The sequence below is a fragment of the Vombatus ursinus genome, unplaced genomic scaffold (assembly GCF_900497805.2).
Source record: "Vombatus ursinus unplaced genomic scaffold, bare-nosed wombat genome assembly UNPS02014798.1, whole genome shotgun sequence".
Classification (NCBI taxonomy): domain Eukaryota; kingdom Metazoa; phylum Chordata; class Mammalia; order Diprotodontia; family Vombatidae; genus Vombatus; species Vombatus ursinus.
In genome coordinates this window covers 2,184,110-2,207,131 of record NW_020954576.1, presented here as the reverse complement: position 1 = coordinate 2,207,131, position 23,022 = coordinate 2,184,110, and the positions used below count along the sequence as shown (strand labels likewise).

The following is a 23,022-nucleotide window of genomic DNA, read 5'->3' as shown; positions in this document are numbered from 1 at the left end:
TGAATCTCCAGGCTTCTCTGCCTTTTCTTCCCTGAAAGGAAAGTCAAGGAGAAGAATTTTTGTTCTTAGAGTTATAGTCATTTAAGAAATGAGACCTCTGCCTCATTCCCATCTTCTACCCACATCTTCTCCAGCATTTGTCATTTTTCTGTTTTGTCATGTTAGGCAGTCTGATAGGTGTGATGTGGTACCTCAGAGTTGTTTTGATTTGCATTTCTCTAATTTACAGTGGTTTGAAGCATTTTTTCATATGACTATAGATAGCTTTAATTTCTTCATCTGAAAACTGCCTGTTCATATCCTTTGACCATTTATCAAGTGGGGAATTCTGTCTTTATTTCTTTTTTTTTTTTGCTTTTTTTAAATTTATTTTTATTTATTTATTTTTATTTTAGGGAGGCAATCGCCGTTAAGTGACTTGTCCAAGGTCACACAGCTAGTAAGTGTCAAGTGTTTGGTCTGAGGCCAGATTTGAACTCAGGTCCTCCTGACTTCAGGGCCAGTGCTCCATCCACTGTGCTACCTAGCTGCCCCTCTGTCTTAATTTCTTATAGGACATAGTATTCCATTATATTTCTATGCCAGAATTCATTTAACCATTCTCCAATGGATGGGCACCTACTTTTTTCAAATCTTAAAATGCTCCTAAAAATGCTACTATAGATATTTTTGTGTCTATGAGACTGTTTTCCCACTTCAAAAATCTTGGATATGAGACTTGCCTTCACTTCACAGATTCAAATTTATAAGAATGAGAGCCACTGCCCAACTGTTAAATGGTCAAAATACATGAACAGACAATTTTCAGAAGAAAAAAACCCCAAACCATCAAATTAAAACACTCTAAAGTTCTACCTCACATCCATTGGATTGACCAAATATACAAAAAATGTAAAATGACAGATTCTGGAAGGGCTGTGGAGAAACAGATACAATAATGCATTCTTAGTGGAGCTGTGGATAGGTCCAGCAATTTTAGAAAGCAATCTGGAACAATGTCCAAAAAGCTATTAAATTGTGCAAGCTCATTGACCTAGTGATATGATTATTAGGGCAGGAACAATTTATTTTTATTTATCATTGTTGGGGAGTGTGTATGTGTGTGTGTGTGAGAGAGAGAGAGAGAGAGAGAGAGAGAGGAGGGAGAGGAGAGAGAGGGAAAGGGAGAGAGAGAAAGGGAGAGAGGACATATCTGGAAATGAAGTTGGTCTGCAAACCAAAAAGACAAAACCAAAAAAAAAAAGCAAAGGAATTAAAATGAGTTAGTAAGATTTCTAGGTGTCCAGTGTGCCAAGGAAACTAGAAATATGAAATCCTGAACAGCTTGGTGACAATGAGAGGGGTCTATACCGGAAAGAGATCAAATAAAGAGGAGAGGGACCAATGGGTATGAAAATATTTATATCCACTTATTTTATGGTTGCAAGAAATTGGAAACTGACAGAACACCATCAACTGGGGAATGGTGGAATAAGTACATGTTTGTAAGAGAATAAATACTATTATGCTATAAGACATAATAAAAGGGATGGTTTCAGAGAAACCCAGGAAGACCGTTTTTGTATGAATTGGTGCAAAGTGAAGTGAGCAAAAATGCAATAATAATTTATACAACAACAATATTATAAAGACAAGCAACTTTGAAAGACTATACTAATATCAGTCTAATGAGTATGAAGAAACAACCACAATTCCATCCCAATTACCTCCCCAACAAAACATAATCTACTTACAGAAATATGGCATTAAAAGATTTTAAAGAGTGATAAGAAAAGCAGTGTTCTGATATGGTTTAGGAGATACAGAATCACACGATCTGAATTGGAAAGGACACTTTAAGCATGAGCATTGATCATTAGCATAGGATTAGCAAAGACCTTTTCTCTCTGACTCCCTCAGAACTTTAGTCCTGAAATTTTGCACCTCTAAGTAGTAGGAGGAAAACTATACTTTCTCTGATTTAATAATCCTTTTCCAGATCAGAGAAAATCCTTTGAGCAAAGGACTGCACTTTTACTTAAGATGATGAGTAGTTACACTTCCCAGAATCCCTCCTCCTCCTCCTCCTCCTTCCCCCTGTGTAGATAAGTGCCTGGCAGTGAAGGCAATCTGTGCCCAAGGGGAATATTCATTGTCTCCTTGGTCTTTTCATATACACTTGAACTATTCAAGCTTCAGAATGTGCTGAAGTGGAAAATGCTTCCTTTATGTATGTCTCAAAGAGCTTTTTTTCCTTTTACATCTTCTTGTCTTTATTTTTGGCTCCTTCTGATCTTCAGCTTTCCTGAGCCTAAAGGGGCATGCCTTAACATGTAAAAGGAGGATATTATTATTCACATTATATCTCCCCCCATGAGGAGCAAATGAACTCATGTACATGAAGTGCTTTGCACACCTCAGGTATCTACATGAATACAAGCTACCCAGATAACCCAAGAAGGATCGTCAGCATTCTGATTTGGAACCCCATAAAGTCATGGCCACTTTCCCTAGTATTTCCCTCCCCTGCCAGCTATTCCACTCTCTGCCTGCCACCCCTCTCCATTGTTCTTGGACCAAATGGCCCACTCTGCCCTTGGCCTCCTTAAAAATGGAATAACTAACATCTCTCCCCACCTTCTTTATTATTTAACTTCCTTTTCAGAAACTCTCTTTCATCTCATTTTGCTCTTCCTGCACATCCTAAAGCTACTTCCAGAAATCCTGAGCAAATAATGTTTCACACAACAGAAGAGATCCCAGCTTTCTTCCTGTTTGATGCATTCATCTTAGTAAAAACAATTGTGGCAAAGATCACTTGAGACTCATTCAACACTGGGTCTCACTTCTAAATAGTGGGCACTTAATAAATCCTCAGAGGGCCTCAGTCTACAGCCACTAAGTGGCAAAGATTGGAATTGAGTCCAGGTACCACAAGTCCAAGACTTGTGCTCTTACCATTATGGCGCTACTGCTGGTGTTCTCCTTTCCGTGGCAGTGATTTTATACCAGGTAATATATGTGCTGTGTAACAGGAGGCAATTAACTGACAGAGTGAATAGAGTGCAGGATTTGGAGAAAAGAAGACATGTGTTAGAATCCAACATAAGAAACTCACTAACTATGTTATAGTCCCCTGTTATAGACTTCTCTTGGAGGTTGAGTGGTAGTATCTTATGACAGAAAAATTCCATTTTCCTAGAAGGGCACTGAATATAGACTACTGAAACTTAACATCAGTCCCCAAACATGTTTCCCAAAGAGCACTCCTTATGATTTCTGGTACCGGCCCATGGGGAAAAGGAGCACAGCCTGGAAGATTGTCTGAAAAGAATCTGATGGTTTTCTTAGACTCTGGGTCTATTTAAGTCAATAGTGTGATATGGAAGACCAAATGGTTAATGCAACTTCAGGAAGCATTAAAAAAAGAAATTTTCAGGAATAAGGAAGCGAGTACTTTCAGTACAGAGTTTCATAAAGACATTGCATCCAGAGCAGGGCCCCCATGGTCGTACAGAGTATTGAGACCACGAAGATCAGGGAAAGGCACTAGACACATTTATCCCGGAGAAAAGTAGTCTCCAAGGGTTCAGGACAGTTGTCTTTAAGGGTACACTGGAAAATCACATGAAAAAGGAAAGAAATTTGTTCCAGTTAGGTTAGTCCAGGAGGAAAGAACAAAGAATATAGAGAAAGGATAAAGAAGCAAATTTATGATGGGGATCAAGAAAAACTTCCTAAAAATTAGAACTATCCCTAAGAGTGAAATGGGTTGCCTCACAAAGTTGTGAGTTCTCTCTCACTGAGCATCTTCAAGAAGACACTGGACGATCATTTGCCAGCTCTTTTGTGGTGAGGATTCCTCATTTATGGGTGGATGAGGTCCATTTAAAATCTAAAAAGCTGTGATTCTGTAAGCAAAGGTTCATACATTTAGAACTAGCAAAGAATGAAGAGATCATCTAGTCCAACACTGTCATTTTACAGATGAAATAACTGAGGCCCAGACAAAGGAAGTGACTTGGCCCAGATCACAAATAGTGAAGTAATAGGGTCACAATTTAATTACAGATCTCTTTACAAATCTAATAGTCTTCCCATTATACTGCTGTCTCACTGTTGCTGTATTAAGACAAATATGGTGTATTGAACCATTTTGTTCCCCATGGGTTAATGCTACATGTGTAGGTTCTATCTACCCAAGTAGACTTCCTAGGTTCTCTATGAACATGGAGGCTCTCTATTTCTTAGGGGTTCTCTCTCCTTTATCCATCCTGTCTTTCATCTCAGTATCCACTTAAACTCTCTATGCCCAAAAACAACTCATTCTATCCTTTGGGTGGAAAACCACTCAGTTGGATCTTATGCTAGAGTTTCCTTGATTCCAACTGGATGAACCTGAAGCTTGGCCTGGAAAAGGTTTTTGCCTCTTCGGATGATGTCAGAAAGGTAATGATCATAGGATGATAGACTGAAAGCCAGAAGAAAACTTGAAATCCAGTAATGATGTGGAGTTTAGGATATTTTTGTTTTGAATAGTTCTTCTATTGGCAGGGTGCCGACACTGAGTCATTCAGACATACCTCCACCCAATGAAATGGGTCTATCATAGTCCCTAACTTTCATCACATCTGCTAGGCGTAAATGATTTATGGGGGATGGTATTTGCCAGGATTTTTCCCCAACCCAGAAGCATCAGGCTTGGGGATCAGGAAGAGGAAAAACTTGTTCTTTCCACATCTTGAATTTTTGGGCAGTTGGTTCCTATAAATCCCAAATGGTGTAGGCGTGTGGGGAGGTGCGGGGATAGGGAGGGGTGAGGGTGACTAGGGAAAAGGAAAAACTCAAACAAGGTTCTTCATTTCTTCAAGGACAAAATACAAATTTTTCTTCCTGGCAATTAATACTCTCCATGCTCTTATGTCATATCATTCTACTACCTGCATTCTCCATTATAGATTCCAAGCTTGTCTGGTGCTTGTGCACCATACATTATTTTCCAGCCCCAATGCCTATATGTTTAGAAAAGTGATCCCCTTCAAACACTTGACACTGACTAGCTGTGTGATCATGGGAAAGTCACTTAAACCAAATTGCCTTAAAAAACAAAGCAAAACAAAATACAAAAGTGATGCCCCAAATGATTAGAATACACTTGCTCCTCACTTTTCCACCACAGATTTCCATGTCTCTTTAAAAGCAAAATTTAGATGCCAACTCAAACGCTAGACCTTTCCTGGTATTTACTTTCTTGTCAATTGTTCAATTCATAGATATTTTATTAAGCATATATTATGTCTTTGAAAGATCAAAGGCAGTCTTTTCTCTCAAAGAGTCCAGTCTAGTGAAGAAGATAACAAGAAAAAATTCTATACATTTAATAAACATTTATTAAGTACCTAGCATTTGCCAGGTAGAATAAGAACAAACTATACACAGGATAAATTAGAAATGATAAACAGAGTGCAAGCACTAGCACTAAAGGGAATTCCAATAGGCTTCCTGTTGCAGGGAGGATTTCAGCAGACACTTGGAGGAAGGCAGGGAACCCAGGAGACAGGAACGAGGAAGGAGAGTATTGGTGTTTATCCCCTAGTGTAATGAAAGTTCTGGAAAACAGAGACCGTTCAGCTTTGTCTTTGAATCTCTGGCACTTGACATAGGCTCTGGCACATGGTACAGAGAACACACTTAGTAAGGGTTTGTGGAACTGATCAGAATGGAGTTCTGGGCCTTATTCATGGAAATACAGTGTCCATAATGTGGAAGAAAATAACTCATCTCTACGCTGCCTTGGTCAGATGATATCTGAAATAATTTTGTCCAGTTCTGGACTCCATATTTTAAGAAAGGCATTATTAAGCTGAAACACTTTCATATGAAGGCAAACAAATCATGTACAATGAGAATCTAAATCATGTTCTATAAGAATGATTCTAAATCAATTTAAATCATGTCCTGTGGGAATGGTTCTAAAAACTACCGATGTTTACCCTGGAAAGGAGAGGGAGCACATGATTTTTGGCTTCTAATCTGTGAGGGAATATGGAGAAGACTGGTTCCAAGATTCAATTGAGGTTCAGGAAAAATCAATGAAAAACACAGAAAGACACTTTAACTAATTAGAAGGAAAAAAAAGCCACAACTTACAATTTGACAAAAACTTCTGGGAAAAGTGGAAAATAAAATGGCAGAAACTAGGCATAGACCAACATCTTATACTGTATACCAAGGTAAGGTTAAAATGGGTACACAATTTTGACATAAAGGGTGAAACTATGAACAAATTAGGAAAGCAAGGAATAGTTTACCTATCAGATCTGTGGAGAAGGGAAGACTTTATGACCAAACAAGAGACAGAGAACATTATGAACAAAATGGAAAATTTTGATTACATTAAATTTTTTATTACATTAAATTAAAAAGTTATTGCACAAATAAAGCCAATGCAACCAAGATTAGAAGAAAAGCAGAAAGCTGGGAAACAATGTTTACAGCCAGTATCTCTGATAAAAACCTCATTTCTAAAAATATGTAGAGAACTGAGTCAAATTTATAAGAATACAATTCATTCCCCAACTGTTACATGATCAAAGGATTTGAACAGGAAGTTTTCAGATGAAGAAATTTAAATTATCTACAGGCACTTGAAAAAATGTTCTAAATCATTATTGATTAGAGAAATGCAAATTAAAACAATTCTAAGGTACCACATCACACATATCAGATTGGCTAACATGACAAAACAGGAAAATAATAAATGCTGGAGAAGATATGGGAAATTGGAACACTAATGAAATGTTGGTGGAGTTGTGAACTGATCCAACCGTTCTAGAGAGCAGTTTAGGACTATGCCCAAAGGGCTATGAAACTATGCATACCCTTTGACACATTAAAACCACCATACTAATAAGTCAGTATCCCAAAGAGATCATAAAAATGGGAAAAGGACCCACATATACAAAAATATTTATAGCGGCTCTTGCTGTGGTGGCAAAGAATTGGAAATTGAGAGGATACCCATCAATTGGGAAATGGAAGAATAAGTTGTGGTACATGAATGTAATGGAATACTATTGTTCCATAAGAAAGGGTGAGCAGGAGAATTTCAGGAAAACCTGGAAAGACTTGCATGAACTGATGCTGAGTGAAGTGAGCAGAACCAGGAGAACGTTGTACACAGTAACAGCTACATTGTGAAATGACTAATGTTGATAGACTTAGCCTTTTTCAGCAATACAAGGATCTAAGACAATTCCAAAAGACTCATGATGGAAAATGTTGTCTATATCCAGAGAAAGAACTATGGAGTCTGAATGCAGATTGAAACATACTATTTTCTCTTTTTTGTTTGTTTTTCTTTCTAGTGGTTTTCCCCTTTTGTTCTGATTCTTCTTTCACAGCTTGACTAAAGTGGAAATATGTTTACTATGACTGTACATGTATAGCCTATATCAGATTGTGTGCCATCTCGGGGAGGGGGAAGGGAGGGGGAAAATTTGGAACTCAAAATCTTATAAAAGTGAATGTTGAAAACTAAAAATAAATACATTTTGTTAAAGAAGAAAAAAAAACCGAAATTGGAGCAATTCAACCATGTTACTTGTTGTCCCATAAGTTCATCAAATTGCAGTTATTAAGTGCTGACCAAGTATCATGCACTGTGATGCACATTCAGGTGTATCAAAGAAAGATAAAAGACAGACTCTGCACTTAAGGAACTTACATACTAATGAGAGAAACAACATGCAAATAATATGAAAAAATGAGGTACATAGAGTACATATTTGAGATAATCAAAAGAGAGAAAGCACTAATATCCATGGTGAGAAATCCTGTCTCAAATCTCCCTTTCAGAACTCTGAACAATTTACTTCCTTTTTTTTACTTTAATTTATGGAATAGAGCAAGCATTTCTGTAATAGTATAATAAGAAAAGCTTATCATTTCTTGAGCTCATCATTTCTTATACTGCAGTTGTATTCCAGCACAATCATATTCTACAACTATATTTTTGGTACAAGAATTACACAAAATGAGAAAATATTGATAGGAAGTGATCAAGAGGAGGTCCCAGACTAGGGGCCCTATTATCACCTTGGTGGCAAGCTACTTCCATTATTACCATAGAGCCTTTTATAGAGTCTAGAAAGAAACCAACTTCTCCATTGGAATTTGAGTAACAAACCCAGACTTCGAAATTATGGCAGATCTGATTACTAAGTATTCTAAAAGTGGGAGACAAGTCACATAGACACCAATATAGCTATAGAAGCATAATTGTAGGGGAGGGAAACCTGGGTGGGTGGGAGGAATTAGGTGCCTATACACTAGAGAATGCCTAAATGTAATTTGGAGGTTGAATACAATACTGTGTTATAAAAAATGAAGACTGAAGAATGTTGAAAAGCATGGAAAGACTTAAATGAATTAATGCAAAGTGAAGTAAGTAAGTCCAGAAAAACAATACAAGCAATGATTATATGAATGTAAATGAGAAAGACAACAAGGTTGCATGACATTGGACAACATATACAACCTCATGGAGTCTCAGTTTTATCATCAGACAAGGAAAAATAACAATCCTCGCTTGTTCAACTCAGACCGTGGTTGTCAGAAATCAATGAGGTAACAAGAGATAGAAAGGACTTGAGAAGGCAAGAAGTGCTGTGCAGAAGGGAATTGATCCCATTATTCCCATTGATAAGAGGGGGCCTACAGCTCCTCATTAAATATGGATGGAATGCATTGATATGAAAAGAACTGAAACCCCTTGATAAATGGGGGCAGAGGAAGTATTGGAAAGGTAGGGGAAGAACAACCAGTCCAGTCTCACCATAAAACATGTGCTTTATTTGGGGCATTGGGGGAAAAGGTACGGGGGCCCATAGATGGAAATCAACAAGCAGATCACAGCACACAGTACAGGGGAGAGCTGATGTTGCATCAAGGGATCAGAATCTGATCTTTCAGTGGTGCCTTTCCTTAACACTCCAGGAAGCTTGATGTTAGGTTGACATTGGTTCTTTCTCTGCTGTCTCTCATCTCTGGAGGTAAAAATTGGGAGGGAGACAGAATTTGTTTCTGAAATGACTGTAGCTCCAGGAAGAAAGGCTCTTCTCCTAGGGATTCCATCCAGGGCACATCAAGGGCAGAGTTATGTGGAGGTTCAGAGGGAGGAGCAAAGGACATAGGCCTCCCAGAAAGGCTCAAGCTCCCTGTTTCATGGCTTGCTCCGCATCTGGTGCTGTTAATTCCACCTGGGTGGGCACTGTGGCTGACAAGGTGGAGGGCATGGAGAGTAACATGGCTGGCATGGTTGTGGAGGACACACAGGCGCACATGGCATTGGGTACATGGGAACACATTGCTGGCCACGTGGTGGGCACTTGAGAGGTTGCTGGGAAGAGGGTTGGATCTGCTCATTATCCTGGCTGGACATCTTTCCTGAAGCTCAGTGAATCTGAAAAAAAAAGACAAGACAGTGCTCACCGGTAGTTAAGGAGGTACCCCCAAGTTTAAGAAAGTCTAAGTCCTCTTATTGAGAGAGGCCAAATTCTTGGAAAGTTCTGGTGCTAGATTTGGGGGAAATAAAATATATACTGGACTTGGAATTAAAGATCTGTCTTCAGTCAGCAGGGCTGACAGGCACTAGCTGTATGATGATGAATAAATCATTTAACATCTCTGAGACTTGGTTTTAGCATCCCCAGAATAGGCATGATAACATCACCTTGTTTAGCTACAGAATTCATGGTACTTTCCTAGGAGGAAAGCCCTGTGTAAATGGTAAAATTCTGTATCATTGTGAGCTCTTTATAGACATTATATGTGATATATATCACATATATCCTCCACTCACATCCTCCTCCCACACCTCATCAGAACAGAACAGTGCCCCTGGGGCCTCAGAGCCCAAGACTGAGGATTGTAACCACTACCAGGTTCTTCCTAGTTGGAATGGTTTCTAACTCAGGACAGGCAATAGTTGATTCTTGTATCTCCTATACTTTGTCATCAGGTGATAAATTGTGGAGGACACAGCAACCCCTGAAGATCATGGCCTAAGGCAGGGACAGATTGGCCAGAATTCTCAGACCAATGAAATTGTGGGTCTTTCAAGGATATTGTTACTACTACATTGATTCAGCTGGGTTCCCCCACCTTACCCATTTACTACTCATCCATTATGGGTCCTCTCAGCTAATATTCTCTGTCTTCAGTGGGTTTTTTTTCTAAAAACTTGAGAAAACCCCATCCCATAGTGGAAATAACCACCACAAATATGCTATAAGACTTCTGAGCAACATCTGGCACATGCCTGGACCTTTGTTTCACCTTCAAATGAGAGTGTTGGAGAAAGAAATAATGATCTGGATGGTCGAATGTATAAGTCCAAGTCAATCAATCACTCACTCACCAGTTTTTTAGTAAGCACTTACTAGGGACCAGTCACTGGGCTGAGCTCTGGAGCCAGAAAGAAAGGAAAAGTCACTGCTCATGATAGCAAGGTGCTCACATTCCATTAAAGAGGACGGTAACAAGGTTCACATAAGATGTGTCCAATGTCCATGAAATTTAATCGTACAGGGAGAGAGTTTCCTGGGCCTCGATGTCCTCATGGGAAAAATGAGCATCTCCTTGGCATAGAGATTGGGAAGGTCCCTCCCAAATCTAGTGTTACAAATGATTGCTTGCTCAATGAATCCTCCATTGGTCCACCATCTCATGAATGGTCAGTGTGAATGAATCAAAGCTTGAGGGAAAAAGGCCAAAATCCCTGAAATTCTGGCTAATTCCTTGACAAATCCACCTCATGATGATCACCACAAAGATGGGGTCTTAATTAAAGCCTGCAGGGAGCTGTGCCAGGACAAACACAGAGAAATGAGAAAAATTCCCCTGCTGTCCCAGGAGCTCAGCAACAGACGAGTCTTGAACAGACCAGGAGGAGACTCTGCTCTGATCATTGAACTCCTCTGGAGGTGGGTGAGGAAGACAAGGCTCTTACACCTTCCACAGCTTCCTTGAGTTCAAAGCCTTCCTACTTTGCTTCTGGACCACCCCCTCTATTAGCTTGCACAAAGTGGAGTTTTCTACCCACGTGGGAAATTGAACAAAAACAGTGTGTGATCAACACTCCTCAGCAATCTGGCCCCAATTCTCCCCCATCAGACAATCAGACACGTGATCCTCACTTTATAATGGGACAAAGATTCAGAGACAAAAGAAATCTCAGCGATCATTGAATCTGATTCTCTCTTTTTACAAGTGAGAAAACTGAGATGTAGTAAATTGCCCAATGTCATAAAGGTAGTAATGAATGATAGAGCCAAGATTTGAACCAATGTCTTCTCATTCTCCATCTAGTCATGCTCTTCCACACATGCTGCCACCACAGCACATATCATATCATAGAGTTTAAGAATAGATCTAAGGGGTCTAAGAAAAGGAAGTGCTAGGAAAACATGATTTCTAAGGTCAAAGCTAGAAGAGACTTTAGAAATAATCTAGTGCAGAGCCTTCATTTGAAAGATGAACAATTGAGGCTCAGAGAAAAAGTAACTTGACCAAGGCTCCATAGTTAATTTACAAGAGTTAATTTACTAGGATTGAAACTCAGGTCTCCTCATTTCTGATGGCTCTTTAATCAACATTGTTCCTTTTGGTGGAAATTGGAACAGATCAGAAATGCCCACAAAGATATCCCAGGAATTTAATATGGAGGAATTCACTTCTAGTATTCCGTAGAGTGTAGAAGCAGAAATTTCTCCTGAACATCACCAACAAGCCAAAAATGACTTTTTCCAGAGGAGGAAACTGATGCCAAATGACTGGAAGTGGCATCCTTGAAGTCCCATAGCTGATTGGAGCCAGAACAAGGACTAGAAACCAGAAGGCAGGATTTCAGATTCCCAAGCCAGGGCTACCTCCACTCCACCCAACTGCTTTCTCTGCCCTTCAGCCTCCAAGATAAATCCCAGCCTCAAGTCTAGCCCTGAAAAATCACAAACTCACCTGATGCACCAGAAGTGATCTGAACCAGAGGAGCTAGTGGGGGGCTATAGCATCAGCAAGAGCCCCTGTATATGGCTGGGGAGTCCTGCCCACAGGAATCAGGGCAAAATCCCATACTTGGCCATTCTGATTATCTCCCAAACTACCCATAATCTTAACACACCCTAATTCACCTGAAACAATGAATCAAAGTTTACAACAGACACATAAGGAAGAGGATTGGTAAAAAGGTTAAAGGTAAAAAAAACATTTCTTAGGAAAGGGTAGACAAAAGAGAAAGCATTTTTTAATTTTTAAAAATTTTATTATTATTTTTTAATTTATTTATTTTTAGTTTTCAAAATTTACTTCCACAAAATTTTGAGTTCCAAATTTTCACCCCATCTGGTCTATGCCTCCACGCCAAGATGACATGCATGTTAAATATCCCTTTTCCTTCAACCAATTGAACTGACACCTCCTGGTGCCTAGTCCAGTGCTCTTCCCACAGACATCTATCAAAGAACAGTGATTATTATTTTCAGTTGGTTACAAAACTCAGATGTCAGAGTCTACAGCAATTTCTCTCAGGCATTTCAAAGCAAACTGAGTAGCTTTGATGGGGTGCTTGGGTGCTTGTCCTTGTACTTGGACCCCAATTTCTCTCTAGTCTCAGAAACACTGCCTCTGATAGTTACTCCTCAGCCCAAGGACACTGTGCCTAGCAATTACTCATGCATGGGCCCCAGCAAGACCCTTATCTCTCTCCCTGGTGCAGCTACACAAAGCTGGGATGAGAGAGTGCTGGCCTGCTCAGGTCCCAGCCCTCAGATCATGTCTCTGGAAGCCTCCCAATTCCTTAGTAAGTTCCTGTCTGGTGAGAAAGCTTTCCCTTGTTGCAGAGCATCCTCTCATCAAGACAGAGGGAGAGAGATGCTTTGCCCAGCCCAAGGAGTTTTGTCCTTGGCTGGCTCAAGGACTCTTCCTCCTGCCAGACTCCGAAGGTCCATACCTCTGTCATCTCCCTCCCTGTCTGGTATACTCCATGTACTTTCCCATCCATAGCTCCCAAAGACACCTGCACCTTTGGATTACTTCATCAGGGTCCCTGGCATGCCTTTCCCATGCCCTTTTCCATGTGAACCCTAGCTCCATCCTCAGTCTCTCGCAGGTTCCTTAAGAATCCTTGCCTGCTGAAAAGCGTAAAAATAACTCTGCCACCCTGATTTAAAGAATGCTTGAGTCTGTGAATTCATTCCAGACAACCCCATCCTGTACTTCAGTCTTTGAGGGGCCTCAACCTCTTAGACCGCAACAGCTTCTACATTTGGGAATAGCAGTTTTTTCTTATTTTCCTAGCCCCAAACAGCCAGATTTTTCCAGTAAAGACAACATAAAATGATGTGCATTCCCACACACTTATGGTTTTCCTTGGAAAACAAAGAGTAATCAGAGTGAAACATGAATCATTTCCCTTCTCATTCTAAGCCACCAGGATTCTGAAGAATCTCCAAAATAAAAATTACTCTCTGAGGAGAAGGAGTAGAATGAAAATTTTCCCTCAAATAAAGAAGCAGAGAGCTACTCTACAAGGTCATTAGTTTTAGTGATGGCAGAGATAAATGAGAAAGGTAATCTAGAACATTATTTCATAACCCCTTAATATTTCAGGTTCTCTGTTTTGAAATTCATTCATTCATTTGATCATTCATTTATTTATCCAACAAATATGTATAGATTGCCTCCCATTGTCAGGGCTTCAGAGTTCAGTATTGAACTCTGTTTGGCACGTAGGAAGGGATGATAAAGAGTCTCTCTTTTTGCCTCTACAGCTGAAGGCTTGCTTTGCCTTAAAATACTAAAAAGTTGAAGGACTGGGAGATTAGTGCACAGGAAGGGATACTGATATGTATGTTAAAGTCACTTCATGTGGGATCAGGGGTTGGGAAAGTGAGAAGTACTGTGAGCCAGGCACAGTCAACTTTTTTTTCCACGTTGAGGAAAAAAGAAAAGTGTCCTGGAGGTCAGTTGACGTTAATGACCAGCATTGTGATGAACTGGTAAATATGGACTAAGTGAATCTCAAAGGAAAAGAAGTGACTGAGGGATGGTGGAAGAGGGTGAGCATGGAAATGGCAATGGGAAGTAATGAATACTTATTTCAACAACATCATCTGGAGTAGAGAATTGGAGAGAAAGAGATGAGTTGCAGTACAACCAGTGCTGGAAAGGGGGAACAGAGAGTCTTTGTGATTATGAGAGAGCCAGATCTGAGCTTGAATCAGGTGATGGAAGGAGTGAGAAAGGAAGATGCTTAAGATGAAAACAGTTATAGAAAAAGCACCCCACAGAGCCCAGTGGAAAGGGGGTGAGTAGCTTGAGGACAGAACATTGGTGGCATTGGGTTGTGGCTGACAGGAATGAAAAAGTGGGCAATGGAACTAGGAAAACAAGCTTTGAATGATGACAGACAGGGGTTAAGAATACCCTGCTTTTTATATCATGCTTTTTACATCATAATTTAATTATATTTGATAAGGGACTGTGGAAACACAAAATAAAAATTAATTGGAGACTAAATAACCCAATTTTTTTTTTAGTGATGCAATTGGGGTTAAGTGACTTGCCCAGAATCACATAGCTGGGAAGTATTATGTGTCTGAGGCCAGATTTGAACTCAGGTCTTCCTGACTCCAGGACTGGTGCTCTATCCACTGCACCACCTAGCTGCCCCTAAAGGACCTAATTTTAAAGAATAAGTTGGTTAAAAAATGGGTCATAGAAACAATAAATAATTTTATTAATGAGAATGATAATGAAATAACATATCAAAACCTATGGGATGCAACAAAAGCAGTAATTGGAGGAAAAATGTGTATCTCCAAATGCTTACATCAGTAAAATAGAGAAAGAGCAGACCAAAGAATTGGGTATGCAATTTTTAAAACTAGAAAAAAATTCTAAATCCCCAATTAAACACCAAATTCTAAATTCTAAAAAAAATTAAGGTGAGATTAATAAAATTGAATGTAAGATAACCATTGAATTAATCAATAAAACTGAAAGTGACTTTTATGAAAAAAAATTAAAATAGATAAATCATTAGTTAATATGAGAGAGAAAAGAAAACCAAATTAGTACTTTCATAAATGAAAAAGGTGAATATGTCACTAATAAAGATGAAATCAAAGCAATTGTTAAGAATTATTTTGCCTAATTACATGCCAACAAATTTAACAGTTTAAGTGAAATGGAAGAATATTTACAAAAATATAAACTGTTTAGATGAACAGAAAATAGAATATCTAAATAAACCTATTTTAGAAAAATAAATAAATGAGCTTCCTAAGAAAAAAAGCATCAGGACCAGATGGATGTACAAGTTAATTCTACCAAACATTTAAAGATCAATTAATGCCAATAATTAATAAATTATTTGGAACAATAGGTAAATAAGGAGTCCTAATAAACTCCTTTTACAAAACTAGTATGATGCTGATATCTAAACCACAAAGAACCAAAACAAAGAAAGAAAATTATAGACCAACTTCATTAATGAATTAGATGCAAAAATTCTAAATGAAACACTAGCCAGGAGGCTACAACAGTACATCGCAAAGATGATTTATACCAGGAATGCAGGGATGGTTTAACAAAAGGAAAACTATTAACAAAATTGATTATATCAATAACAAAAGTAACAAAAATCATATACTTATCTCAATAGATGCAGGAAAAGGTTTTGACAAAATACAGCATCTATTCTTATAAAAAAAAATAACACTCGAAAGCATGGATATAAATGGATTTGTCCTAAAATGATAAGGAGCACCTATCCAAAATAATCAGCAAGCCTTATTTGTGATGGGGATAAGCTAAAAAGCCTTCCCAATAAGCTCAGGAGAGAAATATGGATGCCTGTATTATTCAATATTGTATTAAAAATGCTAGTAAAAGAAATAAGAGAAGAAAACAAAATTCAAGGAATCAGAATGGGTGATGAGGTAATAAAACTATTTCTTTTTGCAGACAATATGATGATATACTTGGAAAATCTTAGAGATTCAACTAAAAAGTTAATTGAAGCAATTAATAGTTTTAGCAAAGTAGGAGTATATCAAATAAACCTACCTAAATCATCAGCATTTCTGTATATCACGAACAAAACCCTGCAAAAAAAGATAGGAGCAGGGTGGATGAGCAGAGACCATTGTCATGGCAGCAGTAATGGAGGGCAAGACTCATTAGTTCTTCTCCTTCCACCACCACCCCTACCTAGTGTGGCAAAATCTTCTTGAAACTTATCTAATCTTCGAGGCAATTTGCCCAACAGCACTGGAGGTAAGATGGGAGCTGAAAAGGCCCATGAAAAGCAAGCATGTGTTCATCTCTATGTTCAAGAAGACTCAGCAAGAGTTTTGACCATATAGGGAGCACAGAACCTCAACCCTGAAGAAAGAAAAAGGTCCAGTGAATTCATTTACTCTGACATAAGCATGAGTGAGAGTGAGGAAACTTTCTTTGGTGGGGGAAAGTAAGCAATGTCTTCAGAGCTTCCTGAGTGACATTTTGTGTAATTTTTTCTGTAATAAATGGATATGGTTCAAATCTGTCTGATAAAAGAGCTAAAAATGTGTTAATTAGTATGTCACCAGCTTGTCTCACAATGATAGATCACTCAAATGGACTATAATCTCCTTTAGGGCAGGGGCTATGTTTTCTTTTTCCTTGTATTTCCTCCCAACTCCTAGCAGAATGCTTGATTCATCCTTGCTGTTCAGACTATCTGGAGAATTTTATGGGAAACCATTCCACAGGCACCACTTTCTCAAAGAGAGTGTTTTCTCACAACGTCTTTGTGTTGTTCCTATTTCTGCCCAATGGGACCAATGAGATCCTCCATGCTAAGCATGCTAACACCCGTAATTCAATCTTCATGTGTTAGAGATTCAAGGCTCTTCACCCTCTTGGTGTTCCTCTTTGAGAGCAATTAGGTGATCTCAAGTTATTTCCTTCCTTATCTTGGGTATCAACTTCTTATTAGCCACTTTGTTCTGTCATTTCTGGCATGAAAACCATTCTCCTTAGCAGAAAAAAAAGAAATGAAATAAGAATTGAGTGACTCAATTATCAGTTATCATTATTTCATCCACCCCAAGGAAATGTACTATCTCTTCTTTGACCCTCTTTTTTTCTTCTAATGTCACCAAAACAAAAACCCTTTTTGTTGCCTTTACATTTTCTTCACCATCTTCAACTCATTCTGAGCCTTAGCGTATATGTATATATATCTATATATATCTATATCTATATATATATATATATGGAGAGAGAGGGAGAGAGAGAGAGAGAGAGAGAGAGAGAGAGAGAGAGAGAGAGCACAATTATCTGCAAACAAAAAGTCATGTACCCATACTCCCACTTTAGTCTTGGTTTGTAGCCTTCTCAAGTTGAAGAATTTACAAGGTAGCTAACCTTGATGCCATGTTCATCCTCATTGAATGTATCTGATGACATGGCTAAAGCATGTGAGCAAGCACACAGTCTTGTTTCACTTCATCAATGACCAGGAAAACACGAGAGCATTGTCTATTACCCAGAACCCGAGCAAGCATGCCATTGTGAAATTGACATACAATGCTGATGAACTTCTCTGGGCAACCAAATTTTGACATAATTTCCCTGAAGCTCTGACAACTGACAGTATCAAAGGTCTTGGTCAGGTCTACACATGTTGTGTACTGACCTCTGTCCTGCTCCTGGCATTTCTCCTGGAGCTGTTGGGCAGCAAACACCCTATCAATTGTTCCACAGCCCTTTCTGAAGCCACACTGGCTCTCAGGTAGATAACCATCTTCCAGGTGAAAGACTGGCCTATTAAAGAGGACTCTGGCAAGAATCTTGCCAGTAATGACTAAGAAAGAAATCCCCCCATGATTGCCAGAGGACAATCTATTTCCTTTACCTTTATAGAGATGGACAATGGAGGCATCCTTGAACTCCTGAGGGATAACTTCCTCTTGCCATATAAACCAGAAAATTCAGTCAGCTTTTTATGAGCAATGGACCGCCCCCCACCTTGTAAATCTCAGCTGGAATAGAATCAACACCAGGTGCTTTGCCACAGGAAAGGAGCCTAATGGCATTCAAAACCTCTTCTTCAGTTGGAACTTCAGCTAGGGAGGGATTGACTTCAACTTGAGGTAAACAGTCAATGGCTTCAGCATTGATTGATGACAGTCTGTTGAGAACACTATGGAAGTGTTCAGCCCATTTCTCTAGGATCATGTCCTTATCACTAATCAATGTGGCTCCATCATCACTGAGTAGTTGAGATGCATCATAGGTCTTTGGCCCATAAATAGCCTTCGGGGTATGATAAAAGTACTTTGGATTGTTATTATCAACATAAAAGTGAATTTCATCTGTGCAGCCTCTGAAGTTGAAACGCGACAAACTATGGATTCTCTGCTGCTTGTGCTAATTTTGGCATAACAATCAACACCAAGGAAACACAGATACTCCATCAGCCACCACCATACCATTCATACATGGAACTATCGGTTACAGCAAATGGAGAAGTTTTAAATGCTATGGATAAGTTCACTTATCTTGGTAGTGTACTTTCCAGGGATGTAGATATTGATAATGAAGTTGACGCACAAATTGCCAGAGCAAGATCAGTGTTTGGAAGCTCCAGAGGAAAGTGTGGAAGAGAAGAGGTATTAGACTGATTACGAAACCAAAGGTCTACAGAACCATTGTGCTGACCTCATTGTTAATGAAATCTGGACAGTATACCGGTGCTATACCAGAAAACTGAATCTCTTCCATTTCCATTGTTTTTGGAAGATTCTGAATATCACCTGGCAAGATAAAATACCCGACCCTGAGGTCCTTTCTTGAACTAAACTGCCAAGCATTCAAACTTTACTACAGAAAGCACAACTGTGATGGGCTGTCCACATTGTTTGAATGTCAAACATACACTTGCCAAAAAGACTATTTTATGGAGAACTCATACAGGGCAAGTGCTCACATGGTGGACAAAAAAAGTGATACAAGGACACTCTCAAGGCCTTTTTTAAGAACTTTGGCATTGATTGTGTGACATGGCAGACACTGGCACAGGACCACACAACATGGAGTGCCCTCATCAGAGAAGGTGCCGGACTCTATGAGTAAAGCAGAATTGAAGTAGCTCAAAAGAAACATGAAATGTGCAAATTTAGAGAACCCACCCCAAATGTTCATATGGACTATTTGTGCCTGACTTGTGGTAGAGCATTCTGAGCTCATATTGGTTTGATCAGGCACAGTCGGACACACTGTAACTTGACTTTAACATAGTGATGTTATTTTGGTCCTCTTTGAGAATGAAGGACAATAACCAAACCAACTATATATGTGTATATATGTATATATCTGTGTGTATGCATGTATGTATGCATGTATGTATATATGTATGTATATGTATATGAAACTAAGAAAGATAAGAGTAAACTGAAGCCAATTCATAGTAGAGAAGAGTAGTGTCATAAAAGACAACTGGACAGCAAGCAAAAGGACTGAGGTTTGCATCCTACATCAAACCCTTGCACACTGTGTGATCTTGAAGAAGTCATGTAAATTCACAGTGCCTCAGTTTTATCATTTAAAAATAATGAGGATGACAGTGCCAGAGCCTTGCCTTCATCAGAGGGTGCTTGTCAGGAATAACTGAGCAATCATAAGAGATATAAGCCAAGAAACGCTATGCACAAGCAAAACTATCCTGTTATTCCCATTGATAAAGAAATTCTAGATCAAGTTATGAAACAGGAATAGAAAACACTCATAAGGACAGATCTGACACCACCTGAAAAATTGAGGGTGAGGACTAGGAAGGCAAGAAAAACAACAACTCAGGTGTCACCATGAAACATACGCTTTATTTGAGTCAGTGGGAGGAGAGTTACAAGGGCTCAGGGAATGGAAATCACCACCCAGGTTGCAGCACAGAGGAGGGCTCATGAAGTGGCAGGGGGCCAAGGAGTCTGGTCTCTCAGGATTGTCCTTCGATTGAGGTTCCAGGAAGCCTGGAGTAGAGTAGGTTGGTACTTTCTCTGTAGTCTCTCATCCCAGGAGTGGGATGATGGGGGTGGAAGATGGGAGTGAGGCAGAGGTCACGTTCCTGAAGTGACTACAACTCTAAAAAGCCTTCTCCTTGACTTTCCTTTCAGGGGAGAACAAAGGCAGAGAAGCATGGAGATTCAGAGGCAATGGCTGGAAGCTCAGATATCCATAGGATTGCTCAAGCTACTTGTTTCATAGTGCTGCCAGCATCAGGCACTGTTACTTCCTCTTGGGCGGGCACTGCTGCTGGCAGGGAGGAGGGCACGGGGGGCATTTCTGCTGGCACTGCTGTGGTGGACTTGGCTTTGGGCACTTGGGAAGACATGGTTCTGGGCACTTGGGAAGACATGGCTCTGGGCATTTGGGAGGGCATGGCTCAGGGCACTTGGGCTGACAAGGCTGTGGGCACTTGGGAGGGCATGGCTCAGGGCACTTGGGCTGGCAAGGCTGTGGGCATTTGGGAGGAGGCTGGCAAGGCTGTTTGCACTGTTCCTGATACTGGTAGGACATCCTTTCTGGATCTCAGGGAATCTGAAAGAAACAAAAGACAGTGTTCCCAGTCAGGTACTTTTAAGGGCAGGATGGCCTGAACCCTCCTGTTGAACTAAGTATGATCTTAGAAATCTTGGGCTAAATTTTAGGGTTTCAAATGCCACTTGACTGTGAGTTAGAAGACCTAAATTCAAATCCTGTGTCTGACAGTCACTAGCTGTATGATTTGTGCAAGTCACCTAACTTTTCTTACACTTAGTTTTTCCAACTCCAAAGTAGGCATAAGAATATTGCCCTATTTCTCTGCTTACTTCATGATGCTGTTATATGAGCAAAGTTCCATATAAACTGTAAAATGCTATAAAGTGAGCTGATGTCATAATTTCTCCCCTCACACCATTCCCCCAACATAGCATCACAGAAAAGTTACCCTGGAGTCTCAATGCTTAAAATGAGGAGTATAAGCTCTAGCAGATCCTTCCTAGTTGGAAGAGATTCTAATTCAAGACAGGTAATAGGTGATTTGTGTGTGACCTACCAAGTTAAGCTCAATGTTTTCATTAGGTAATCTACTCCTTGCTCCCTCTAGCTAATTTCTCTCCGTCCTCAGTTCATTCTCCAAACCACAGGTCCTTATATGCCACAAGCTGTACAGAGACAGTACCAGTGACTCCCATGCTGCCCCAGAAGCTCACCCTCAGATGGGTGACTCTGACGGTCAAAAGGGAGATTCTGCTCTAACCCTTGGACTCCTCTAAAGGAGGATGGGGCCCCAACACCTTCCAAAACATCCTTTAGTTCAAGGTCCTTCCTAGATTTCTCCTGGGCCTCTTTACTTCTTGTACAAAGTATGTTTCAGCACTACCTACAGGCAAGCCAACAAAAACAATCTATTAAAGACCCTTCAGCAACCTTTTCTGAATACCCCAAACCAGACAACCAGCTGCATCAGCCTCATTAAACAAAAGTTGAAGATTCAGAGCAAAAAAGAATCTTTGACATTGTCTAATCCTCCTCCCTCTTTTTACAAGTAAGAGAACTGAGGCCCAGTAAATTGCCACAGGTCACACAGGTGGGTAGTAAGTGACAGAGTCAGGATTTGAACTCAGGTCTTCTGAATCTAAATTTAGCTATACCCTACCATGCTGCCTCCATAACATATATCATAAAATTGTAGTTTTAGAAATGATCTTGGAGGTCAAAAAGAATCTTTGTGCCAGAGCTAGGAGAGTTTAGATCTTATCAAAAGGTTTTTTCACCTTTTGTTGTCATTGTTCAGTCATTTCAGTTATATCTGACATTTTGTGACCCCATTTGGGGTTTTCTTGGCAAAGATCCTGGAGCGGTTTCCTACTTCCTTCTCCAGCTCATTTTGCAGATGAGGAAACTGGGGCAAACAAGGGTAAGTGACTTGCCCGAGTTCATACAGCTAGTAAGTATCTGAGGCCAGATTTGAACTCAGGAAGATGATTCTTCTTGACTCCAGGCCCAGTTCTCTACCCACTGCACTACCTAGCTGCCCTTTTCACCTTTAATCATTTGAAAGATGATTAAGACCCAGAACAAAAGTGACTTGACCAAGGCCACATTGCTGATTAGTAACAGATGTAAGATAAAAACTCAGGTCTCTTCCTTTCTGACCAGGGCTCTTTAATCAATTTTGCTAATTTCAGTGTCAATAAGGACAAATCAAAAGTGTTCCACAAGAGCATCTTAGGTATTTAACATGAAATTATCTAGTTGTGGTATTTCATAGAAACATACAATGATCATTCAACTGACAAACATTTAAATGCCTACTATGTGCCAGATGCTATGCTGAGCACTGGGGATACAGCAAGAGAGGGAAAGCATTTCCTGACCTCCCAGGACACAAAGGCACCTTCAAGATCACTAATAGGCCATTAGAAACCTTATAGAGATGAAGAAACTCATGCTAAAAGAGGGTAAGTGATATCCTTAAGGTTCCAAAGCTAGTTAGAGGCAGAGTAGGAACTAGAACCCAGAACCCAGGACTTCTGATTCCCAAGCCGAGACTTTCTCCACTCCACCAGACTGCCTCCTCTGCCCATCAGCCTCCAAGAGGAATCCCAGCCCCAAGATTAGCCCTGAAGAATCTAAGACTCACCAGATGCTCCAACGCAGATGAAGACCAGGTGGCTGGTGGATGGCTGCATTGTCAGCAAGAGTCCCTTTATAGAGCTGGGAAGTCCTGCCCAGAGGAAGTAGGGGCAGTCCCATCTCTGCAATCCCAATTATCTCCCGAACAAAACGTAATCTACCTGTAATTCTGAAAATGACTTGCCACCCTCACCCTCATTACCAGAACCTCCCTCTTTTGCAAGCCTCCCTGGGGCAGCTGCCTGCCTGTGAGTGACTCATCCAAGGAGACACAGAATCGACTGAATCTATCCCATCTTTGCCAGTGTTGAAAGTATT

The 23,022-nt window shown here is 39.9% G+C and overlaps 1 protein-coding gene across 1 annotated transcript; it reads right to left on the bottom strand.

The window, feature by feature from the left end:
• Positions 1-19,887: 19,887 nt before the first annotated feature.
• LOC114049951 (small proline-rich protein 2H-like) lies at positions 19,888-22,815 on the bottom strand. Its single transcript, XM_027871434.1, has 2 exons — positions 22,712-22,815; positions 19,888-20,622 (listed from the first exon to the last, which is right to left on the bottom strand). The coding sequence occupies exon 2, from the start codon at positions 20,599-20,601 to the stop codon at positions 20,311-20,313; it is 291 nt and encodes a 96-aa protein (XP_027727235.1). The 5' UTR covers positions 20,602-20,622; positions 22,712-22,815; the 3' UTR covers positions 19,888-20,310.
• Positions 22,816-23,022: the final 207 nt, after the last annotated feature.

What these genes read in the sequence shown, in the direction of transcription:
- LOC114049951 (XM_027871434.1), bottom strand. Translation starts at nt 20,601, where the DNA reads ATGTCCTACCAGTATCAGGAACAGTGCAAACAGCCTTGCCAGCCTCCT.